The 25,696-nt window shown below is 51.2% G+C and overlaps 1 protein-coding gene across 4 annotated transcripts in view; it reads left to right on the top strand.

Annotated features, from left to right (window-relative positions):
- The window catches only part of AK8 (adenylate kinase 8), a 128,008-nt gene that overhangs the window by 71,396 nt on the left and 30,916 nt on the right, over nucleotides 1-25,696 (top strand). For all 4 annotated transcript variants that reach the window (XM_021070832.1, XM_021070835.1, XM_021070821.1 and 1 more), the window contains one exon: nucleotides 3,971-4,112. In XM_021070832.1, coding sequence (XP_020926491.1) covers nucleotides 3,971-4,112 — 142 coding nt within the window. The remainder of the gene's footprint in view (nucleotides 1-3,970; nucleotides 4,113-25,696) is intronic.

Below are 25,696 nucleotides of genomic sequence, written 5' to 3'. Positions count from 1 at the left end.
CTGCCTGCGCTGTCAGATCTTAGGTGTAAGTTCTTAGAAACATGACTGCTAGGCCAAAAGGCATGTACCTGTTAACTTTTGATGCCAGCTGGGAAATTCCTTCTAGAAATCTTTGCCAGCGTAACAGGGAAAACAAACAAACAAAACCCCAAACTGAAGTCTCTCTGTGTTTCTCTGTGGCCGGATTTCCTGATCTTGAGTCAGATTCAAGAGAACCTGGCGTGGACAGGTCACCGGAGCCACCACCTTTCTGGGCCTTGGTGTCTTAGCTTTGACTAAGGGTGGTCAGAAGGATGCCCTTCCAGGCCTTTCCCTGCCGGGGGCCCAGGCTCCGAGCCTGCCGAGCAGCCTGCTGTTGGCCTGAGAATCACAGCGGCTCAGAGCTCCCTCCTGGAGCTCAGCTTGGTTTCCAAACAGGACCTGACCCATGGCAAGAGTCAGGAGCTGTCAGCCTAGTCCAGTCCTCGCCGCCAGACAGCTGAGGCCTTACTGGGCCCGGGTATCGCTGGTCAGCAGACGGACCGCCCAGTGGACCTCTTCCCCAAGGGCAAGGCCATTTGGGGCCCTCCGCACGCTCCTGAAGCCAGAGTCAAGCTCACTCGTTGGACTTCACGTCTGTGGTTGGAGGGTCCCCGATTCATGCCGCTGGCTTCATCATAGCCATCTGCTGGAGGTCTGGGTGGATTTTTAAAAGGAGTTCTACCCACCCAGCCCTTCAAGAGACCTCGGGTGGATCCGGCAGCTCCCAGTGAGGCAGGCATCCTGGAGGAGGACCCGAGGTTCAGGGAGCGCCCATGGCTGGGCCACAGGGCCCTCAGCTCACACTTGCTCAAAGAAAGGACCCCAGGGGACTAAGAGTTGAATTTTCTGGGTTTTATTCTAAGCAACTCTTGCAAAAGCAACCATATTTACAAATCTTCTTGCAGCCCAGCCCCCGCCCCCACCCCACCCCTGCCACTCAGAGCCCTGCCCACTCCCCCTCCCAGTTAGCAGATGAAGAGCCTGAAGTTTAGAGTCTCAGAGCTGGTTGGGGCAGAAGTGGCTGGGAGAAGGGCGCACAGGGTTCTTTGTGCGCAGCCAGCCTCTCCCAGGGCCTTGCTGGAAGCTTGTTGCGCCCCTCAGATACTCAGGGTACCGTGCCTGTGGGGTCAGTAAAAGATGGTTTCTTTTCATTTCTTTTTATTTTATTTATTTATTTACTTTTAACTTTCTAGGGCTGTACCTGCGGCATACAGAGGTTTCCAGGCTAGGGGTCTGATTGGATCTGTAGTCACCAGTCTACACCAGAGCCACAGCAACGCCAGATCCAAGCCAACGTCTGCGACCTACACCACAGCTTACGGCAGTGCCGGATCCTTAACCCACTGAGCAAGGCCAGGGATCGAACCCACAACCTCATGGTTCCTAGTCGTATTCATTAACCACTGAGCCATGACAGGAAAGCCCTTCTTCTTTTTTTTTTTTAATGGCTGTTTCACCATGTATGGAAGTTCCCAGCCAGGGATCAAATCTCAGCCACAGCTGTGGCAACCCCAGAACCTTAACCTTCTGTGCCGGGCCGGGGACAGCACAGGATCCTTAAGCCACGGTGCCACAGCGGGAACTTGGCCCTGGGCTTCTTGCTTGCCGTGTATGGCAGTGTCAAGCCCAGTGTCTAGACACGGTGCAGATGCTACCCAATGCTCCACTGGATGAATCGCTGAGAAAGACTTATTCACGTATTAGAGTCTTAGTTTGGTGAATATCTGCAAATTCCTAGGAGTAGATCTGGAACGCTCCTCAGCAGATTGTCTTTAATCTGTGTTTATTTCTCTTGATGGAAAACGCGAGCTTCCTGGATCAGAGGGAAGACCTATTCCTTATTCACAGGGTGATCTCAGGGCCAGGGCCGGCTCCCCACACCCCAGCTGCCCTCCAGCCTCCCTGCCTCTGCCCTGAATATAAACAACTCCTGGGGGAGCTCCCTGGTGGCCTCGCTGTTGGGGAGTCGGCGTCATCACGGCTGTGGCTTGGGTTCCATCCCTGGCCTGGGTACTTCCACGTGCCCTGGGCGGGGCCCCCAAAAACAAAAAACAAAACAAAAAAACGGGAGTGGGGGCAGCGAGTAAGTTTTCAACCCCTGGACTACGAACAGAGGTTCCTAAATCTCTCCATCTTTAGCTGCCAAAGCTTGTTTGAAGTCAGCTGTCTTTTATCCCAGGAACCAGCTCAGAGCACCGTGGCTGAGGGGGAAACGCGAGGGGATCCCTGAAACGCTGTTTCCTAGAATACATTTGATCTGAGCTGAGCAGCCAGCCTCTGTCTCCAGCGTCCCCAACATGGCTGGAACTGAGTGTCGTGTTGACCCCATGGTGACAGAACCTGGCACTCTGGGAGAGGCTGGGCGACCTAGTGGAAGTTGGCTGGCACCTAAGGGCTGGGTTGAGACCAGAGCCCGGATCCGTGGGTGCCTCCAGCTCTGCTCGTCTTCTGAGCTCCCCAAAGTCGAGTCAAGCTGGTTTGAACACATTTGGTTCATTGCAGTGCAGGTTTGAAGGGGGAGGCCTCCTGTCTGTTCACTCCGCACCTGCTGTGTGCCAGGCCCTGTGTTAACCCTGGGACACCGAGGTGCCATGGTCCTTCGTTCTTGTGAGGGGCAGCACAGCACGAGGAATGAGCCAGAGTTAGTAACGGGGGTGGCAAGTGAAAGCGAAGAGGTCAGGTGCTGAGCCCTCCCAGGAGGGGCCCGTCCTCTGGGGCCTTGCCCCCAGCAAGGCATGGGGGAGGGACGTTCTGGGCGGAGGGGGTGGGGGGAGCTGGGGGAGAGTCACCGGGAGGGAGGCAGGACGGGGACCCTGCAAGGCCCCGCTGACCGTGGGGAGAGCACTGCTCTGTACCCGGAGCACTGGGGAGCCACGGCAGGTTGCATCTCCCACCCTTCTCTGTGCTTCCCAGGGACGGGGAAGGGAGGCTGAAGGATGCGCGGAGGAGCAAATGCCGAGGCCTTAGCACGAGGTTCTTTGGCCCCAGGGCAGTACCCCGGCCTGTGGCGGCCGTGGAGGAAAGCGGCCGTGAGGGATTTTTCTGAGTCTCTCACCCCGGCGTTCCGTGGCTGGCAGCCTGGGGGCCTCTGGGAAGGGTTCAGTCTGGGCATGAGGGCCACTCGGCTGACCCAGGAGGGCTGGTGGGAGGGGAAGGCATCTTCAGAGAAGCCACCAGCCGCCCTGCGACTGCGCTCCCGGAAACCAGCTCATCCTGGGCTCCACATTCATAGCAAACAATGATACTATTTGCCAAGTATCTTTGGAAAAATGAGTGCAAAGCGAGGAAATGCAGTGCAAATTGCTAGAACGCACTACATTAGCAACATGGGACATTTAATGAGTCTGAGAAGAGGTGGAAATTTCAGGAGAATGTCAATTGCAGCAATGTAAACAAGCGGCTTCTCGACATCATCTTTCTCCATAAGACTCGATTTCCGTCTCTAGTCATAACCACAGCCGCGCGTCTTGGGAGAGATTTGATTCTAAATACCAAGGTGGGGGGGCGCCCTGGGCGGGGAGAGAAGAAGGGGTGCGTGTGCTCCGTGAATTAGCAGAGAGCCTCAGGGGCACCACCGCTGTCCCAGCCGAGGAGAACCGCGCCTCCCACGGGCCGGTGAGCTTCTGCGAAAAGCCTTGTGCCACAAAAACTGGTCCCTGGCGGGGCGGGATGACCACGCGTGACTGGAGGGCTGGGAACGAGCCCAGCTGCCGTTGGGCTTGCATCCTGTCAAAGTCAGGGAAAGCTCATTGCTGGGACCACGGCGGGTGCTGGGAGATGGCCACCCACAGCCTTGGCCACCTAAACCCGCCTCTTCACCAGTTCAAACCACAGTCAGGCTGAAGTCAGGAAGCCACTGGGCCGAGGCTGGGCATCCTCTCTCCCCTTCCTGCTGGGTCGGGAGCAGGGCTCAGGGCGGCAGGGTGACCTGGTCCTCCTTTCTCTGCAGTTCCCGACAGCATCATCATGAAAGTGCTGGGCCGGCGCCTGGACCAGCAGGACTGCGTGGAGAGAGGGTGGGTGCTGCACGGCTTCCCGCGAGACCTGGACCAGGCGCACATGCTGAACAGCCTGGGCTACAAGCCCAACAGGTGAGCAAGCCCCTTCCGTGGGGCTGCAGCCCCAGCCACACGGCTCAGGGGAGGGTCCCCACCCCTGGGCACCGTCTCCCCAGGAGCCCAGCTGACCAGATCCGCCTGACAGCTTGCAGGGTGCCAGCGGCTTCCCTCCCTACCCACGATCCCAAAGTGGCATCTCGCTAGTCCTCCCCACTCCCACCACCCTGTGAGCTAGCAGTCAAGCCTGGGTTCAGATCCCGGCTCTGCCACTCGCCGTACTGACCTCACTCCTCTTCCGGGAATGCGAACACACCCCAACCGTCTTGCCCGCCTCGTGGGATGGTGGTGCAGGGCAACTCGTGCTTTCTTCTGCTGGTTTTACAATTGCATCTCTCACACGTGAGTCTTGGACGCGTAGATAGGCAGCACCAGCCTCTTTTCTCAAGCGGTCAGCCATTCGTCTCCAAACGATGTTGAACATTCAGTTCCTCTTCCACCAGCTTGATCTTGAGAGCCCCCTGCAACTGTAGATACTGTGGAAATAAACAGAGAGCATGCAAATGGAAAGAGCAGAGGCTGTCTGGCGGGGCTTGCTGTCTGTAGCCGGGGAGCTGGCCGTATCACCTGCGTTTGGCCTCATCTCAAAAACAGGGAGATGGGGGGAGAGCTTTCTGGTGGGAAAGGTGAGACTGTGGGGTTCCCCTGGGAAGCTGAAGGGGCCAGATGGGAGCAGGGTGTCCTGTGTGCTTGGCTAGGGGAGCATATCTGGCTTTCTCTAATTTGCCCCTAAATTGGAAATGGTGGCAAAATTAGGGAAGCTCTTAATTATTGATCCAGTCCAGGCTGCTTGGGGCTGAGTGCTGCAGAGTGACTGGGCTCCTGAGCTGGTGGCTGCAGGGCGTAAGTCAGGGTTCATTATGTACATACCGTCTGACCCCTGTCTGCTTGTGTAGACCGTCTCTCAATATACTCGGTTGCATTTCTTTTCTTTTTTTTTGAACTATGTATTTATTTATTTGTTTGTTTGTTTGTTTGTTTTTTGTCTTTTTAGAGCCACACCCACAGCATATGGAGGTCCCCAGGCTAGGAGTTGAATCGGAGCTGTAGCTGCCGGCCTACACCACAGCCACAGCAATGCCAGATTCTGTGGCCTACACTACAGCTCACAGCAATGGGGGATTCTTAACCCACTAAGCAGGGCCAGGGATCAAACCTGCAACCTCGTGGGATGGTGGTTCCGGGTCAGATTCGCTTCCACTGAGCCACGACGGGCACGCCTGCATTTCTAAACTTTCGGTGATTTCCCATAACTCTGTTTCCACAGTAACACCACACCATTTAACCAGTTTAGTTTTATTATGTATTTCAATGGTCAGTGCAGAACAGAGACCTCTTGTTCCTCTTCTATATTGTCTATTTTATGTATGTATTATTCCAGGTGAACACGCTGATCATTTTGTCATGAATTGCCATGGAGATTTGAGCTGGACTTGCATCAGACGTGTCCCTTGGTCCGTTGTAGCTTATGGTCCTGTGTCCCCTTTGCCCCTTCATGACCCAATCAGCACTTTATCAGGGCTCAAGCTTTTCATCCATAAGCGCATTTCTAGGGAGTTCCCATCGTGGCTCAGCGGCGACGAACCCGGCAAGCATCCATGAGAACGCAGGTTTGATCCCTGGCCCCCATCAGTGGGTGCAGGACCCAGCGTTGCCGTGGCTGTGGTGTAGGCCGGCAGCTGTAGCTCTGATTTGACGCCTAGCCTGGGAACTTCCATGTGCTGTGTGTACAGCCCTAAAGAGCAAAAAAAAAAAAAGTATATTTCTAGTATTACAGTATCTGTTCTGGTTGGTATTGTGCTAATGAGATCGTTTCATCCATTCTCTTTTCCAACTGGATTTTTTTCAGGAGCATAAGAAAGATATTGATTTCTCTTATTTATTCTCTCCTCTGGCTTCATTCCTAGACCTCTCTCCCCGCTTCTGATAGTTTTTCCGTTGATTCTCTTGGGCTTTCCAGGCAGATCATGTCATCCGCAAATATTTATCCTCTCGCCTCTTCCTCTCCGATATCCACCTTTTTCCTCTTCCGCTTTTGCCTAATTGCATCGGACAGTACTTCCAGGGCTGAGTCATGAGGGGCAGGTGTTTTTTTCCCACGACCTGAAGGCCTGCCTTGTCATTCCAGCACTGCTATTCTCCTGTTAAGGCACTGCTGTCATTTGAAGGATATACAGTTTTTACGAAGTTAAAGAAATATAGCTTTTTGACTTTAAAATGTCTGGAGTTGATGTTGAATTTTATTCAAAGGCTTTTTTTTTTTTAGCATCTTCTAAGATAAATATCTTTTCTTTTTGACATATGAGTCTAATGAATTATGTTAGTAGCTTTTGTAATCGTAAGTCAGCCTTTCTTTCCTCGAATGACTGTCACTTGGTTGTGTGTGTTATTCTTTGAAAATACTGCTTGTGGCAGATGGAGTTTTATTTCCCCGTGACCTGCGAAGTCCCTCTCCTCGCCGTGTCACGCCCAGGAATGTTATGTCAGGCGGCGAAAGGAGCTTCGCAAGTGTAATTAAGGTAACGGACCAGGTGACTTCCAAACAGGGAGGCGGTCCTGGACCGCCTTGATCTTAATGAAATCAGACGTGTATCGGACTCCTGACCTACAGAATAATAAATTTGAACTTTTTTTTTTTTCTTTTCTCTTTTTAGGGCCGCACTCGCAGCATATGGAGGTTCCCAGGCTAGGGGTCGAATTGAAGCTGTAGCCACCGGCCTACACCACAGCCACAGCCATGCCAGATCCGAGCCACGTCTGCAGCCTACACCACAGCTCACGGCAACGCTGGATCCTTAACCCACTGACTAAGGGTCAGGGATTGAACCTGTGTCCTCGTGGATGCTAGTCGGCTTCATTCACTGCTGAGCCATGAATGGAACTCCGAATTTGAACTTTTAAAAGCAGCCAAATTTGTGGTGATTTGCTGTGGAAGCAAGGGGAAACTAATATATCGATGATGGTATTGTCTACATTTTTATTTCGATTTTGTGTTAATGTGCATTTGTAATATGGGTCTGGATTTTCCTTTTTTTTTTTTTTGGTCCTTTGTCAGGCTTATAGTATCCATGAGGTGATACTTTTATTCTTTCTCTATATCTGGAATAGTTTTTTTAAACTTCAGCAGTAGCTGTTCTTGGAGAGGCAGCTTCGTGTTGATTTCATGGTTCCCGCCGTCTTGGCTTTCTGTGTTATGGTGCCGTGTTGTTTGGTCCGTAACGGTTTACGTCCGCTGTGTGTTCCTCGTGAAATGTCACCTCGAGGAACTCAACCGTCTCTGACAGGGCTGTTGCTTGTCTATTCCACCCTGAATTCTCCCTTCCCCCCTCAGTAACCAAACACCAGTTTTCAACGGAGCCCACTGGCCGTGTGACATGAAAGCCCCCATGTTCCAGCCGCCTCTGCAGCTATACGGAACCACAGGACCAGGTTCCGGCCCGTGAGTTAGAGACACACAGCTGGAAGTGCAATCCCAGGACACCTGCCCTCAAGAGGAAAGCTCTCTTCTGTTTTCCTATTTTGTTTTTCCCGATGCCAGTGACAGCCTCGCCTTTTCCCTCGCCTGGTTGCCCTTGTATCTGCATGCCCTATGCGTTTCCACACCTTCGGAGAGCCCCTCAGAACAGCATCCCACCCAGTCCCTCGTGCGCACGGCTTGTTTCTTTTTCCCGTTCCTCTCTGGCTTGGGCCGGTTTTTCCCTGGGCCCCCTGCAAGGCCGCCCCGGGATTCCCAGGACGGCAGGAATCCGCCGGCCCTTCTCCCGGGTTGCAGTCGCTGTCTCGAGAGCCTCCCTTCCTCGCTCCTGCACACTCCGCGTCTCAGTGCCCTGCATCCTGCACTGGCCTCTCAAGTTAGCGAGATGTTTCGACAGTGGTCGGCTCCAGACGGAGGAACTGCCCCTTGAAAGTGCATTTGTTTCTCTGACTGGGAACTCATTTTCCCCACTGCAGCAAAAATTAATGGGAAAACCCATGTCCTTCAGTTCTGGGAAATTCTCTTGAATTATTTTGTTAATTTCTCTATCTTTTTTTCCCCCCTGTTCTCTCTGAAACCTGTTATTTATGTGGGTATTAGATTTCCTGGACTGGAGATTTCTAAATTTTTAAAAAATGTCTTTTCTCGGAGTTCCCGCTGTGGCTCAGCGGGTTATGAGCCCGACTAGTATCCATGAGGTTTCGGGTTCCATCCCTGGCCTCGCTCAGCGGGTTAAGGATCTGGCGTTGCCATGAGCCATGGTGTGGGTCGCAGACGTGGCTCGGATCCCGTGTTGCTGTGGCTCTGGTGCAGGCCGGCGGCTGCAGTTCTGCTTCAGCCCCTAGCCTGAGAACCTCCGTAGGCCGCAGGGCGGCCCTGAAAAGAGAAAAAACTGCAACCACTTTAGTTGCCTGCGCTTCCCCGTCTCCCTTTCCTTGCTGTCATTTTTCTGAGGGGTTTGGGGAGGAAACAGTGTGGCGTGTGTTTCACTGGGGCCTTTTCCCTGGAGCTCCACCCCGATGGCTTTGCTGCATTTGCTTGTCTCTGACGTTCAGCTCCTTGGCTTCCTTTATGTTCCGTTGTCACGTGGACAGGTTGAAATTGGGTTTAATATTTTTATTCAACCTGCTGGTCTTTTTCCTTGAATAGTTGAGTTTATCCCACTTATCTTTGCTCTTATCACTTTATTTTATGCCTCCTCGCGGTTCCCTTTGTTTTCCATCTTTTTTCAATGGTCTGTGTTTTCTTTGGGTTTTGGTATTGCTGCCGTTTGCTCTTGTGCTCTGCCAGCTGATTTGGAAGATAATCTGTGTCTCCTTCTCCTAGTCTGGCTAAGATGATTTGATTAAGCCTGTAGTTCTCAATTTGTGAATTCTGAAATAAAACAGACTGTTCCGACCCTGGCGTATGACAGAAAAGAAAAATGCTCCCGTGTGACCATTTCTTCACCCCCCCTCATCCCCTCTCCATTTTTGGCAGGCAGGGGGTCGGGGCAGGGAAAGACACATTCTGAAATGTTTTGGTTTCCGTCTATCATATGCAGATTATTACTTTAAAGATCACTATGCTTTTTTTTTCGTCTAGAAATAAAACAATTATATTCTGGTTTCAGCTATACTTACTGTACCTGTGAAATTTTCGTTCTCTCTTCAGTGGAGTCAGATTTCAACACCAGCTGTTTACATAATTCAGCCGCCCCTTGATCACTTTTGATCCACTGTTCGTTTGAATGGATTCTGTCTTTGAGTCATTTTCAGCAAAGGTATATACATGCTAGACTTCCTAAATTCTTGCACACTGGAGAATGCCTTTCTCTTAACTTGTAAACGACATCCAGCGAAGTAAAGAATTCTTCCGTCACATGTCTTACCCTCAGCATCCTGTATCATTTCTTCCTTGTGCTGTCACACCTGTGGGGTTGCAGTACTGTCTGAGGCCAGAGAGGTTTTTTTTCTGCTGTAGGTAATGTGCTTCTTTGGTCTGGATGCTCAAAGGATTTTTTTTTCTTTCTCTCAGTCTTAGTTCTTTTTATTACTTTTCTCTGGATATTATGAATCCTTTCCATTTACCTTATTTTAGGAGAATTTTCTTTTAGTACACATATTAATGTTTTGCTGGGAGTTTCTGTCGTGGCGCAGTGGAAACGAATCTGACTAGGAACCATGAGGTTTTGAGTTCAATCCCTGGCCTCGCTCAGTGGGTGAAGGATCCGGCATTGCGTGGGCTGTGGTGTAGGTCGCAGAAGTGGCTCGGATCTGGCATTGCTGTGGCTCTGGTGTAGGCTGGCATCTACCGCTCCGATTTGACCCCTAACCTGGGAACCTGCATATGCTGCAGGTGTGGCCCTAAAAAGAAAAAAAAAATTTCTGGTTCATTTGCTTGGAATTCTTATTCAGGAAGACCAATTATGTGTATGTTGGATATTTATCATCTGTTTTCCATAATTGTCATTTCTTTCTAGTAGTTTTTATTTTCTTTCTTTTCTGTACTATTTTTTCAAATCTGTCCTCCGTAATAACCTTATTTTTTATCGTACTTATTTCTTGTTGCTTCTAATTGATTTGTCATTTCTATAATGCTGTTACATCCCCCTTGTTTTTTTCCCTTAATTTGGTCAGTTTTCTTTCATCTCCTTTAAAATTTTATCTCATTCCCTTTTCTTTGACTTCTTATATCATAGAGTCTGTTCTCTCTAAATTACTTTGAGCATATTAATAAGGCTAAAGTGTTTTAATGTTTCCTTTCTTTTTCCAGAGGGTACTCATTGACACTTTGTCTGCTTCTCTTTCTCTTTCTCTCTCTTTTTTAGCTTTTCAGACCCTTATCTGGCAATGTCTATACCTGTGTCCCCAGGTGTGTATATTTTGCAAGTCGCTTGTCTTTGAATAGGCCTGTTGTTTGTCTAAGAATAGCATGCCACTGGTTTCAGAAAAGACAGAAGATTAGTTTAGTTTTAGTTCTGTAAGGCGTCTGGTTTTAGTTTTAGTTGGTTTTAGTTGTTGGCTTTAGTTTTTTAGTTGGTTTTAGTTTTGGTTGGTTTTAGTTCTGGAAGGCGGCTGCATCCTTTCTGGAGGCTCCTGGAAGAGTCTGGAGGCTCGTTGCCTCTCCGAGCTTCTGGAGACAGCATCTCGGCAACATGCTCACCTTCTTCTGCAGTCACATCTCCCTCTGACTGAGCCCGTCTCAGATTGTAAAGCCACATGTGTTTGGATTGGGCCCACCCAGATAACCCAACCCCTCCAATGTCCTTGATGTAATCTCACGGGCCCCGCCCCTTTGCCTGGTAAAGTAACACACTCACAGATTCTGGAGGTGGCCCTCCAGGGAAGTTATTCTGGCTGGATTCTCCCCAACTCTGTCTTAACTGTGTCCATAGAGTTGGGTGTGAGGGCTTCCTCCTGGAGGCTGGCGGTGTCCCTTTAGCTCTAGGACAGCGGGGCCCCGGCAGCCAGTCTGAGCATCCTGCCGTTGCACCTGTGCTGCCTGTGGGCCTTTCCAGGAACCACCGTGCAAGGAGGTGAAATCTCCACCTTCCACACTCTGGGGATGAAACAGACTTTGGTGTCAGTATTTAGCTGCTGCGCAAACTCACCTCCCTCAAGAGGAAAGACGTCGGGGAAACTGCAAAAACTGTCGCTTAAAAGAAGACTGGAGATGCGGGTCCCTGAAACGGTGTCAGGGAAGAATGTAGGGCTTACTTTTCTGAAGCCAAGGGGGAACACGACTGTTTTATTGACCCACCCCCGTGCGCCACACGGGGTCTGCGCGACCATCGACGACCGGCGGGGGAAGGCCCCGTGTTTATTAAAGGCACACAGGGGCAGTTGGGCAAGAACCTCTTTGATTTGGGGCAGACTTGCAAGGAAATACTTCGCCATTCCCCACGAAGTGAAAAATCCGTTTTTAAAGACTTAGTAAATAATGCCAATGTATTGGACCGTGGGGCAGAGGACAAGCGGAGGAGGAGGAGAAAGATGCTCTTTGTTTACCAATAGACTTAATCATGTGCCGCTGTTTAATCACCCTTCTTCCTGCTGTATTTCTTGGCGTCACATTTCCCTCCGCCCTTCGCAGCTCTGACTAATCCATTCGCTCCACCTTAGCTTTCAATTAAACGCGGTTATGATTAATTCAGAAAGGAAATTTAGCCAGAAACCTTCGAGTCCAGGTATAGGTTAAGGGAAAGAGAAATGTGCTAAAAATGAACCCACCTAGCACGGGGCTGAAAATCAGGGCTGTAATTCTGGCTGGGTTGTGATGCCAATTATAAAGCACTCTAGCTGTGGTGTGGCTGTTTTTGACACCAGCAGGAAATCTTGACAGAATTATCGCCTCAAAATCAATCTGGGAATACGATACAGAAATCTATAATTCAGATATGAAAACAATCTACAGAGCCTCTCTCTCTCTCTTTTTTTTTTTAAGGAGGGTTCGATGAAATTAGATTAAAATAAATTTACATATATATCAATTTTATTATTAAAATATATTCAGACCAGTCAATTGCGTTACTGAGGAAGGGTTAGCTACTCTGTGCGTTGGACACAGAAATAGGCCTCTTTGGCTTATCAGGAAACAGAGTTCTTGTCTCCTTGTCAAATATAAATCTCCTCTTAGAGCTAATAAATGGATAGTGTTCAAATGCAATGTTTTGCTTGACTCCCGCCTCATAAACCCACAGCACATAACACTAAATTATGCTCCTGACTCCAACATCACACAGTGAGGAAAACAAACCAAGTAATTGATGTGTCGGAAAGAAGGAAAAAAAGTTATTTGAGAACAAATAAAACAGGCTATAAAGTTTGTTAAAACGTAATAATCATAGTTAAAAAAAAAAAAAAGGAGGACGAAGAAGAAAAAAAAACAAAGAAAGAAAGAACTATCCAAGGCTCCATCCAGAAATCTGCCCTCTGCCTGACTGTAAAATAATTCATTTCCTGCTGCTAGTTTGTTGCACAGTATTTTCTTTCAAAATTAATGTTTACTATGGAGAAGGGAGTATAGGATTCTGATTGATGTTGGGAAGTTTGCAGTGCATCAGACACACTGATGCTTTCCGTTGTGTTTTTTTTTGTTGTTTTTTTTTTTTTTCCATGTTCCCTCCGCTCGGTGCTGTGAGGAGGGGCGGGGCTGGGGGCCTTGAACTTGCTCCCCCCACCCCCAGCTGTATCTGGCCGGCCAGGGCTGGGCCACGTCCAACGTCAAGGTCAGAGCGGCTGCTCAGACATCCCTAGGAAGAGGGCGGCAGGGAGACTCCTCACTGAGTCTGTGGCCGTGGACCTCTCAGAATGGCGACAGGGCTTTTGCTGCATCAGTGTGGTTTCCATTCATATTTCTCCTTCCCTCCTTGGTCGGGGCTAAATCTGGGGACTGCGAGGAGGTCACCCAGAGGATGTTTTCCATCCTTGTGGCCCAGGGTGTTGGGGGCAAAGGGGCACCTTCGCTGCAGGTTCCTTTGAGGGTGGGGTGGGTTTTTTATTTTTTACTTATAATTGTTTCTTTTTTTCTTTTTTTTTTTTTTTTTTTGGTCTTTGGTCTTTCAAGGACTGCACCTGAGGCATATGGAGGTTCCCAGGCTAAGGGTCTAATTGGAGCTGTTGCTGCCAGCCTACATCACAGCTCACAGCCACTCCGGATCCTTAACCCACTGAGCGAGACCAGGGATCGAACCAGCCACCTCATGGTTCCTAGTCGGATTCTTTTCCGCCGCGCCACGACGGTAGTTGGTTCTTAAACTAGACCACTGTGTGTCCCATGTCTACAGGAGCCCAGAGCGGGCTTGGCTGTCCCCGGAAAAGCACTGACAGACTCCTCTCACTGCATTTGGCTCCCAGTTGGTGCTGGGTGTGTTGCTGGCTTTTGCTAAAAACACAGCCCTTTCCCCCGGGGGGACCCAGGCTGGCCACCACGAACTCCCACACCCAGGTGCAGCCTGCCTGGCGCAAGCCTGGTCCCTCGGACACATGGGTCTGGAAGCTTTCAGATTTCCTCGTGCCAGATCCTTGAAGCAAGCCCTGGAGGCCTCGGCCTAGAACGTTCCATCCAGGCTTCAGCCGGGGCTGATGAGGGTCTCTGTCTCTCCCTTCACCCCTTCCTCTCTGCCTTCACTTTCGGACTCTGCTCTGCAGCCGTGCCCTGGTCCTGGGGCAGTCTCTGGGGCCATCTCTTTCCTTCCCGGTCCTCCTGCCCCCTTGCCCTTCGTCATGTCCTTGACAACAGGGGGGGTGATAGTAATTCCTAAGGTCGACCAGGCGCCAGTCTTGCACCTGCTCTGCGTCGCATTTAACCCCGTCACTGGTTTGTTCAGTAAAAGGTGTGTGGGCTCAGAGAAGCTGTGTGCCTCGCCCCAGGCCTCAGGGAGGAGACCAGCCGAGAGCCCCGCTGTTAGCTTGGAACAGCCCCCTGCGCCCTTTCTGCAAGGCGACAAGCATCTATCCCAGCTCACTGGCTCGCCGCTGGAAGAAACGGCATTTAATCTCAGTTTTCCGATCTGCGAAATGGAGCACTAACCTCTGCCCTTTAACCCGACAGCACCACTGCTCTGGTGAGTGGAACACGCGTGAGAGTGGCTTGTAATTGTCACGTGTGACGGGGGCGTGACTGTGAGCCGGCTCCGCCTGTCCCGCCCCCAGCTGCTCCTGCGGGACACAGCCCGTTCCTCTGTAGGGTGCAGTTCTGTCTCCTGTCCTCACCCAGTCGGGGACAGCCCCGCACCCCAAACAGGGGTGCTGCCCACGTGTTCACCCGTTAAGAAGCGTGAAAACACTTTGAAGATTACCCACGTGACTGTGAATTCCTACAAAAGTGGCTGAAAGGACCAGTATGGGTACTCTCAGAGGAATGACCATCAGAGACACTTGCTGTCCCCACTCATTGTGGGTTGGCACCAATAACTCGTTTCCATTCAAAATGGGTTTTTTTCTCACGGCAGTCCGCTTGCTTTTCTCACCTAAGGAAGACATCCGAAAGACGCCCGTCGAGATGGGCTTGGGGAGGGCAACTCCTTATTCACCAGGTGGCACTTGGGAGGAGAGGGTGACCCTGATACAGACAAAGACAAAGTCACCTCCTTGTCAGGCAGGACTCCGTGGAGCCAGGCAGGCTGGAAGATGGCAGGCAGGGCATTTAACGACGTTGAGAAATCGTTGCGCTGAAAGGGGTTTGATGTCTCGGCTCCCCTGTGTTCAGTTTACATTCTGGTGGTACGTTATGGAAGTCGAAACTGAACTGGCACATCGCTAATATGCCTGAGCGCTCTAATCTGATTGGAAAGCTTAGGCCTTTTTACGTCCATGTGACGCTGTGTTTTGGAGGACGGCACAGAGACGCCCTCAGAGAATGGCTCTGCCATTTCTGATGTGTCCCAGAGTGGGAAGGATGCTATCATCGCTGAAGAGGATAGCAGTGGGACCAGAGAAAAATTAAATGCGAGGTGGAGAGGATTTCTTGCCTCTCCCTTCTCTCTCTGTCTCTCCCTCTCTCTCATTATCACTCGGTCCTTCCCGGAAGCTCTCCTGGTTCTGCAGCTGATCCTGATGTGGATTAGGGGTGATAAACACCCCATTAATGGAGGCCTGAACTAGGAAATGGAGCTGGAATCGCAGCACAATCAGCGGCCGACTGAGGTTAATAACTCCATTACTCCAGCTCCGCACCGAGCCGCGCGCTGAGCGGGGCGTTAGCCTTATCTTACTCCTCATTAATTGAGCTAATAGAACCCGGCTGACCCCGCCTTGCCGCCGTCATCTGAGAGTTTACCAGACATGGGCCGGCATACATAACATCGGCCGGGTGCTCCGCCGGGGCCTTTCGTTTTTGGACAAAAGATCTTCCTTAGAGATGGGTTGGCCGAGGGGCCCCTCCTGGTGGCAGAGCCGCTGCGCCCCTATTAACCACTCTGATGTTGTCCCATGAGCGAGTCGGGCCCTGCTGCTCCCGCTGGCCCCCTTAGGTGGGTCCACTTAGGCTTGAGGGCCTCAGGAAGAGGTGGCCACTGTCTCAACAGGGTGTCTGGGGTCAAGGGCCAAAGGGAAAGTGCGCGTCTCTTCGGCCTCGTCTCTTCTAACACCCCAGCGGTCTCCTGTGCACCTTCCCTCCCCAGCCCCCCAGGGTTTCCTGGGAGTTCACTGCATGCTCGACAGCCTTGCTTTGCCGCTCGCTGGGTCAGCCATCGGTGGGGGGGGGGGGCGGGGGCGGCGGCTGAGCCTTTTAAAGCTTCCGTTTCGCATCTGTCAAACAGGTAATAACCCAGCATTTTTGGACTCCCCGAGGCATATGGAATTCCGGGGCCAGGGATGAGATCGAAGCTGCACTTGCAGCCCACGCCGCAGCTGAGGCAACACCAGATCCTTTAACCCACTGTGCCGGCTGGGGATCAAACCTGCATCTTGGACCAGCTGCAGAGGTGCCGCCAATCGCAACGCGCCACAGCGGGATCTCCGACCCAGCCCTTCTTACCTCACCCTCTGCTGGGCTCCTGTGCGGATTCAGTGGGAGAATGCATATGGGCGGGACTTGGGAATTCGAAAATCCAGGCAAGATGATGTGGTCAACAGACTAAAAATAGAGACCTGGCTCAGTGGTTAACAAATCCGACTAGGAACCGTGAGATTGTGGGTTCGATCCCCGGCCTCGCTCAGTGGGTTAAGGATCCAGCGTTGCTGTGAGCTGTGGTGTAGGTCGCAGATGGCGACTCGAATCCCGTGTTCCTGTGGCTGTGGCTGTGGTGTAGGCCGGTGGCTACAGCTCTGATTAGACCCCTAGCCTGGGAACATCCACATGCAGCAGGAGCGGCCCTAGAAAAGGCAGTAAATAAATAAATAAATAAATAAAAATCGAAACCTGAGTTTCCTGCAGCAGGTTATTAGCTTCGAGTCACCTCAGCTGAGAAGCAGGGACAGTGGTGCTGAGGACGTCGGGTGGGGGTGAAGGGGTGGCGCGGAAGCTCTCTGCACAGAGCCTGGCGGACGAGGGGCTCCAGAGTGGGGACCGCGTTCACTCCTAAGACCTGTGTGGGAAGCTTCTGCAAAGCAAAGTCACACAAGCTCCTCACCGAGGAACTAGGGCCCCAGGCGCTCTGAGCAGACAGAGCCACCCTCCCCCCAACCCCCCCCAGGCTGGAGAGAGATGCTTCCTTGTTCACTGGGGATTTGCAGGGCAGGTGTTGGTCACGCAGGGAGACAAAAACAAAAAACTGCGCTTTGGTAGGAGACTCATAGAGCCAGCCGCACAGGGAGCTCTGAATGCCAGCCCAGCCTGGCAGACGATGAAGGGGCTGTGAAAAGGTGTGGCTGCCCTGTCCCCCGTCGTTTGGTAAGATTTAAAGATTCTTTTGATGCAGGACACAGCTCGGCGGCACTCAGAGAGATGAAAGGCTGTTACAGTTTCAACAAGAGGGCCCGCCAGGCAGGGCCACCTGGGGCTGCACCCTGGGGACAGGGTGGCCGAAGCTGCGCTGTGGAAGGCAGCTTCTGCATGGCAGGGCAGGGAGCTTGGTTTTGCAGGCTGATGCAGGGAGGGGACTGACGGGCTCATTTAAATAACGCCAGTGGCTCTGGGGCATGGGGACTGTCCCCAGATGGGGTGTGGGGAGCCCGTAGGGGAAGTGGTTGGAGGGGGGCTGGCAAACCGCCCAAGAAGGAGAGTTCCCCGCGCCTTCGCCTCCGCTTCCACAAGACGTTAACCCATCATCCTGGGCCACCAGCCCAGTTTCCACTGCACCTGTTACAGCGCTTGGTGACAGCACATCCCAACTGTCGTGGCTCCCACAGCCAGTGTGGTGCTTCCTTGTAGCCAAAATAAATACTCGCTGGTGATGGGGATGTGGCAGCGGCTGGGAGGTCGGAGGGGAGGGTCCTAGGGCGAAGGCTGGAGTTCGGAAGGGCCGTGTACCCGGGGCCTCCAGCCCAGGATCCTGGCTGGCGACCGTGGTGACGGGCCCCCAGCCCGTGGTCCCTGGAGCTGGAGCATTTTACCCCTTGAATAAATAAGGACGGAAGCAGGAAAAGGAAAGTTCTCCCATTATTTTCCTGCCTAGGGACTGCTGACATTTTACCACTTATTTCCAATGTTTGTGTAAGAAGAAGTCTGGCGAGGGTGATTCTGAGCAAATGCGCAAGGTCGGCGCTGCTCTTCTTCCTGGGTTAAAACTTACTATGACAGTCTGTTACCGAGGGCTGTCGTCTGTCTTCGAGAGCATGGGAGCAATTACTCCTGAAGCAGCCACATCAAAAATGTACATTACCTTTGAACTCCTTGCCTGCAGCCTCAAGGCTCTCTCCGGGTGTAACATACAGTGAATTCCCGGAGAGAGAGAACCAGCCCGGGCCACCGCAGGCTTAGCTCTGCCGTCCCCAATAGTCCCCAACCGTCCCCAACGGGTGCCAAGGATCCGGAAGGCGCCTGGTGGTGCACGGGCGGCAGGAACCCAGGAGCCTCCCGGGCAGCGGGCAAGCTGGGTGGTTACAGTCTTGAGGAGGAGGCAGGGCGCCCGCATCACCAGGAATTTGCCAGGTGTTCTCTCCCCTTCCTTCCTCTCTTTTTGTTACCGCGCTCTCTAGAAACGCAAGGATTCAAATTGGTTTTCACTTCAGCCGGTTCCTTTTCTTGTTTAAATTCAGGTAGGGCTGTTTTACTGCGTTCTGTCCTTTTCTGCCATACAGCAGCGCCACCCGGTCACGCATGCACATTCTTTTTTTCATACTGTCTTCCGTCCCAAACGTTCTCACCCAAATGATGGGACATGGTTCCCTGTGCCGGCGAGTGGGACCCCGTTGCTTATCAGTTCTAAGTGGCATAGTTTGCATCTAGCCCCCCCTTCCCCTCCCTCCTGGCACCCACAAGTCTGTTCTCTATGTCTGCGAGTCTGTTGTTTCTGTTCTGCTCGAAGGTTCGTTTGTGTCGTGGTTTAGATTCCACATATAAGCACATCGTAAGGCATTTGTCTTTCTCCCTCTGACCGACTTCACTTAGTATGAGGCACTCTGGGTGCATCCGTGTTGCAGCAAATGGCGGTATTTTGGTCCGCAGTTTTGTTAGTTCAAGACCTACCTTCGCAGCAGTAAATCAAAACTCAGTTGACTTCTTAACCATTTAAAGCTTTTCTCCTAAGAACCCGGTCCTGCCTGTCTGACTCTCCCGCCATCTCTGAGACATCTTAGACGGGGTTCGAGGTCACTTTGCCACCTTCTCCCTGGAGCACAGCATTCTGGGTACACGTGTCCTTTGGGGACAAGGGACAACTTTTCTCAGTTTCCTTCTAAGGGTCCGATAACCTTCACCGTCAGGAAATTTCGCTCCCCCTCGTCAAAGCCGACTCTTCTTCGCTGGCAAAGCCCGTCCCCACTTCAGTTCCCCTGAGGATGCCAAGCTCTTAGGAGGGGTCCACCAGGCTCTGTCCAGCGGGTGACAAGGGAGACGTGGGGGAGGAAACACGCCTCTCCTGCCAGGTATCCACGATGCAAAGCAATCTCCAGACCTCGGTGGAGAGTGACAGGTGACCTTTCATAGCACGGAGCCCGGGGTAGTTGGCATTTGAGTCCGGCTCTGATGAAGACGCCCCCATTTTGGGCAGACGCGGCGCCCGCCCGTTCACTTAAATTCATTTCCCAGAGAAAGGCAGGAGGCCGGACGCCGAGATGACTCGGAGAAATCATGTTTGTTTTCTTTCCCCATAGGAGACTTTGGGAGGCATCAGCGTCTACTTCAATTTTCCATCTTCCTCAGAGGCGTAAATAAAGCGCTGAACTGTTGAACCCGCTCGCGCGTTCAGAGCTTGGGCCCGTGCCAGGCTCCCGCGGCAGCTGTCTAAAAGCTGGAAGTGCTCCTTCCTAAATATCACAGAAATTATTTACTAATAATCAAAAAAACTTTTAAGGAAGGCTTGCACAACTAGCTCCGCTCTGCTTTGGCTGTAGGCAGCCTTTCTCACCCCAGCAGGAAGGTCAACCATGTGACAGCAGGTGTTTTTGGTTTTGTTTCCTTCTGTGTTTTGAGAAATTGAGCTTCCTGCTGGGGTGAGAAAGGCTGCCTACAGCCAGCAGATAATGCATTATGTGGGTCCCCTGGGGAGCAGGAACGTGGCGCAAGGGGTGGGAAGGCGGGCAGTGGGAGGGATGGGTTGGGATGGCACGTTTGCACGGAAGGGGCTCGGAAACGGCCTTGCTAATAAGAGCACCTTGGAGCAGAGGCTTAAATCTGGGAAAGAACTGGGGCAGAGCAAGTGCAAAGGCCCTGAGGTGGGCAGGAGCTGGGCAAGTTCAAGCGGCACCAGGAGGCGGTTGCAGTGCAGTGGCGAGAGTGGGAGGTGACAGTCAGAGATAGAGGGCACCTGGGGGACCCGAGCCTTTCCTCTGAGTCCCGTGGGAGCCTCTGGGGAGAAACGGGGTGTTGAGCAGTAGAGTGATGGGATCTCCCTTTCTTTTAAATTTTATTTGCTTTTTTAGGGCCGCACCCATGGCATATGGAGGTTCCCAGGCTAGGGGTCGAATAGGAGCTGCAGCTGCCGGCCTACACCACAGCCACGGCAACGCGGGATCGGAGCCAATTCTGTGACCCACAGCGCAGCTCACGGCAATGCTGGATCCTTAACCCACTGAGCAAGGCCAGGGATTGAACCCACAACCTCATGGATCCTAGTCGGGTGCGTTAACCACTGAGCCATGACGGGAGCTCCGAGATCTCACATTCTAAAAGGATTTGGAGTTCCCCAGGGACTCGGTGGGTTAAGGATCCGACGTTGTCACTCCTCTGGCAAGTGTTCGGTCCCTGGCCCCGGGGAACTTCTGCATGCCTCAGGCAAGGCCAACAAAGTAAAATTACAAGTAAATGGATCACACAGGCTCCTGGGAGGCGAGGGGACCACAGGCAAGAGGGCAGGAGGGCAGGGGCAGAAGCAGGGAGGCGGGGAGGAGGCAGTGGCATCTTCTGGGTAAGAGATGCTCTTGGCCTGGCCCAGTGAGTGGCAAGAAGGGCTTGGGCTCGGACCACCAGCTGTCAGTCGGGGTACAGGCACGGGAGCCCGGAGCTGCCAAGGGGAGCTCTGGCTTTTGCTGTGGCACCTGGGAAGAGCGGCAACCACCTGCTGACCAGGGCTGTGGGAAGACAGGTCGGGGGGCCCTCGTTGTGGTTTGGATGTGAGCCGAGTCAGGTGCCTATTTGGATCTGACCGAGTTTCCAGGGCTGTTCTAGCAACAGGAATTTATTTTCTCCCAGTTCTGGAGAATGGAGGTCCGAGGTCAAGGTGCGGGCGGGTGTGCTTCTCTGGGGCCTTCCCCGCTTGCGCGCCTCTTCCTGTGCTCCTTCCTCTGGCACTTGCATCTCTTTGGGTTCAGATGTCCCTTTGGCATAGGGCACCGTTCGGATTGGGTCAGGGCCGCCCTGACAGCCTCATTTAAGTCCATCACCCCCGCGAAGGCCCCGCTTCCAAATACAGTCACATTCCAGGGGGGTAAGTGTGCAAAACGTAAGTTGTGGAGCACACACTCCCCCCGTGGCCTCTGCTGTGGCAGCCTGGGCCAGCCAGCACAGGCCCCCGACGGCACCTCAGCCTCACCTTCACTTCGGCTGCGGGGGGACAGCCACGGCATGTGTTCGGGGAGCCAGGCCTTCTCCCCACAGCCCCTCCTCAGCGGGTCCCCATCACTTCCGCCCCCCGCCCCAGAGTCTCAGCCTTGTTTTTCACCCCAAGATCCAGATCCATGTCAGTTAAACTGAGAAGGCCCCTGGGGACTGTCTAGTGCCCACCCCCCAAATGGCACAGAGGGAGGAGCTGAGGTCCAGAGAGACTGGGCCCTTTGCCTGAGGTCGTGCTGCTTTAGGAGTGGGGGCCGGAACCAGCGAGGGCCTTTGTCTTGTTTTGCCCCCTCCCCCAAACTGGTATTCTCCAATTAAAAGAGATTGTAGGAGTTCCGTCATGGCTCAGCAGAAACGAATCTGACTACTATTCATGAGGACGCAGGTTCGATCCCTGGCCTCACTCAGCGGGTTAAGGATCCGGCGTTGTGGTGAGCTGTGACACAAGTGCAGATGCGGTTCAGATCTGGCGTTGCTGTGGCTGTGGCCTAGGCTGGCAGCTGCAGCTCCCATTTGACCCCCTAGCCTGGGAACCTCCATATGCTACGGGTGCGGCCCTAAAAAGACAAAAAGAAGGAGATTGTAGGAGTTCCCTGTTGGTTCATTGGGTTAATTTTCCACTAAAATAAATTAAGTTAAAAATAAAATAAAAGAGATTGTAATAAGTTTATTTCCATTCATCATTAGTAACAATAACAAGTGTACTGGTTCTTACTGCTCCATCAAGATTTTATATAAAAACAAAGAAAAATTATTTTACTAAACTTGCCGAAAAAAAAAAAATAGAAAACTCTGTTCTAAACTTCCCAGATTTAGAATTTTCCAATGTCCATGCCAAGTAATTGGGCACAGCTTCAAGAATTTCCCGCTCAGACTCACAGACATAGAGAACAGACTTGTGGCTGCCAAGTGGGAAGGCATTGAGAGTTTGGGATTAGCAGATGCAAACTATTCTCTATAGAACGGACAAACAACAAGGCCCTGCTGTACAGCACAGGGAACTCGATTCAATGTCCTGTGACAAACCATAGTGGACAAGAATTTGAAAGAGAATATATTTATATGTGTAAAAAAGAATATATATATATATAACTGAATCACTTTGCTGTACACCAGAAATTACCACGACATTGTAAATCAACAATACTTCAATAGCATTTTAAAAAAACCAATTTCCTGTTCAGCTAGGCCTTTTTTGGCCTCTTGATAAGTGAGTAATATATTTGGTATTGTTTATTTTCATTTTTTAATTTATTGTTAAATTTATTTTATTGAGGTAGAGTTGATTTATAAGATGGATTTCTACTGTACAGCAGAGTGATTCAGTTATACGCATTTATATTCTTTTTCATGTTATTTTCCACTAGCACTTATTATAGGATATTGTCTTGTTTTGTTTATTTTGGCCGTGCCTGAGGCATGCATAAGTTCCTGGACCAGAGATCGAACCCTTGCCTCAGCAGTGACAGCACTGGATCCTTAACCTCCAGGCCACCAGGGGATTCCTGTCTTGCTTTGCTTTTAAGTGCCGTGTGTATTCTTTTCGCCAGCATACCTGCCGTCCTTCCGCATGTCCCCTCTTCCTTGCTCCACCTGCCCCTGGCGCATCGGGACGCTGGGCTGGGACAGCCTGCAACTCCGCTGCTCTTGAACCTGGCGGAGGTTCCGTCGGCGTTTGCTTGAACCAGACGCCCCTCTTCCTGCGGAGCTCTGGGGCGTCTCCCCTCCTCCTCTCAACAGTAATTAGCCTTGTAAGACTAATGGGCGAAATCGTGTCTAATTACCCTGTTGAAGGCCCAATTACGCGATTAACATTCGGGGGCTATAAGCTAATGATGAAAAGAGCCTCTCATTTGCATAGTATTCAGTTAATTGAGCTGCCAGCCGAGGGGCGGACGGGGTGGCGGTGGCAGGATTCTCCTTCTGGAAGGACACTAACGACCAGCGAGGACGCGCACCTGACAGCTTTATTAATTAGCCGCGATCCGATTACCTAGCAGGAGTGGCAAGGGGCAGCGGGCAGCGAGGCGAGGCTCCGTGAGACATGCGAGGTGGACGCCCTCTCTGCTGATTTTCCTTCCCAGGACTTGGCTGTGTTCGAGGCAAGCGCACAGTCACCTGGAAGAACCATTTTAGGAAAACCTCCCTCAGAATCTTGCGGGGGCCCTTCCGTCAGTGCCCACCTCTGCCTGCTCACGTCCCTCATTCCGTCATCCCTTCATCCACTCACGTTTACCGAGTGCCTCCGTCCCTGCCCTTGGGAGCGTCCCGGGAGAGGGTTCCCTTTGGTTCGAGGCTCTCAGCTTCCCCAGAGGCTTGCGTTTCAGCATCAAGTCAACCTCGAAGCTGGCGAATGTCAGCAGAGGATTTCAGACTTGGAAGAATCCCGAAGGATTATTCCTTCAGATCTCTTATTTCAGCCCCTAAAAAATGGGTCTCTGGGAGATGAAGAGCCTGGAGCTCAAGGTCACTTGGCAGGAGTGGGTGGGGTGGGGTGGGGACCGTTGCCCTGGCTGTGCTCTTCGCCTCCTGGAACAGGAATGTCCTGCCTTTTCAGCACCTCTGTCACCCCCAGTGCACTGTGGTTTGAGTACCTGGTGTTCTCTCCCGAGACGCTTGCATGAAGCTCCTCCCTCTTCCCTCGCAGCCTCGTCTGTTTCTCTTCCACGAGGCAGAGATGGGATGGTGCTCCTGGCTTACAAGCAGGTGATTAATCAAAGCAGGGAGCCGTTCGAGTCCTGTGGCGGGACCGAAACCCAGATTCCTCTCCAATGAATGTGTTTTTTAACAAAAAATAAAATCATGTGTATGTCTTTTTATAACTTGCTCTCGTACTTAATAATATATCGTGTACATCTTTTTCTATCCTTGCGAAGGCTAGAACTCATTAAATTTTTGCACAGTGTTGCACTGCAGACTATGACCTAGTGGTCGTTTATGAACAGGATTACATAGTCCAGATGTATTATGGTGTATTTAAATGCCCTCCGTCGGGAAGCATTTCAGTTATTTGCAGTTTTCTTCCATTACAAGCGATGCAGCAACAAACATACACACACACATCTTTATGCATTTGTTTTGGTTTTTTCCTTAGGAAAAATTTATAGAATGGAGTTACTGAGCCAAAGGATATGCACAATTAAAAAGTTAATTACTTTTGAGTTCCCGTCCTGGCGCGGTGGTTAACGAATCCGACTAGGAACCATGAGGTTTCGGGTTGGATCCCTGGCCTTGCTCAGTGGGTTAAGGATCCGGCGTTGCCGTGAGCTGTGGTGTAGGTTGCAGACTCGGCTTAGATCCCACGTTGCTGTGGCTCTGGTGTAGGCCAGCAGCGACAACTCCAATTAGACCCCTAGCCTGGGATCCTCCATATGCCGCGAGAGTAGCCCTAGAAAAGGCAAAAAAGACAAAAAAGAAAAAAAAAGTTAATTACTTTTATTTTTTAATGGAAAGGAGTCAGAGATTGAAGAAGTACAAATGGATATTCAATGAAAAATAAATCTTAAAAGAGGAACAACTGAAAATTAATGATCTAAGCCTCTGACTTAGGTTAGAAAAATAAAACCCCCAGATGGCAGGAAAGAGACCCTAAGAAGAGAAATCAAGAGAGTAGAAAACAAAGTGACAGTAACTGCCAAAAAAAGTTGGTTCTTTGACAAAATAAAGTTTAACAATTAATAAAAAAAGTCTCTAGCAAGATTGACCAATTAGGAAGAATACACAGATACACAATATTTGGAATAAAAATGGTGATATGACCATAAATAGAGCAGGGTTTACAAGGGTAAGAAAAGCATTATGAACCAGTTTATGACAATAAATTTGGAAACATAGACAAGATGGATCAATTCACAGAAAAAAAAGTCTTACCAATATTGACACAAGAAGAAATGGAAAACCCAAACAGTCCTGTAACTATTAAATGGAGTGAACCATAAAAGTAAAATCTTCCCCTCCTGCAAGCCCTCCTCCTGCCCCCGAATGTGGCGGCAAAGCACTGAAACACACCGGAGATGGTGAGGAAGATACTGAGTGGACTGTGACAGCAGCACCGCAAAGCAGACACGACACAGCAGCAGAAGTGAATGAGCCACAGCCACGCGCGCCAACGAGGAGGAATCTGAGAAAACCAATGTTGAGTGGAAAAGCACGCTGCGAAGAATATATAAAGCATGATACCAAACCAAGTAAAACTCAGCAATGGATTAAGTGCTCGTACACATTTTTAAAAACTCCTAATGGCTGGACTCCTGGGTTGTGTGTTGACAGAGGGATGGGGTTGGTTAGACACATCCAGACTATTTCAGTCTTGGGTGATGCCTTTCTTTGGTGAGTGTATCCACCAGAATAGAAATTCTTCCAATAAAGGATTCTTTGTTTTATTCACTGATCTACCTCAAGCTCCTCAAATGGTAATACCTGGCACATAGTAGGTGCTCCATGAATACATACTTATTTTTATATGTCAAAATATGTCACAATAAAAAAATGGGGAAAATATTGTTTTCTT

This window comes from Sus scrofa, chromosome 1, assembly GCF_000003025.6.
Source record: "Sus scrofa isolate TJ Tabasco breed Duroc chromosome 1, Sscrofa11.1, whole genome shotgun sequence".
Taxonomy (NCBI): domain Eukaryota; kingdom Metazoa; phylum Chordata; class Mammalia; order Artiodactyla; family Suidae; genus Sus; species Sus scrofa.
This window is presented reverse-complemented; position numbering and strand designations above follow the sequence as displayed.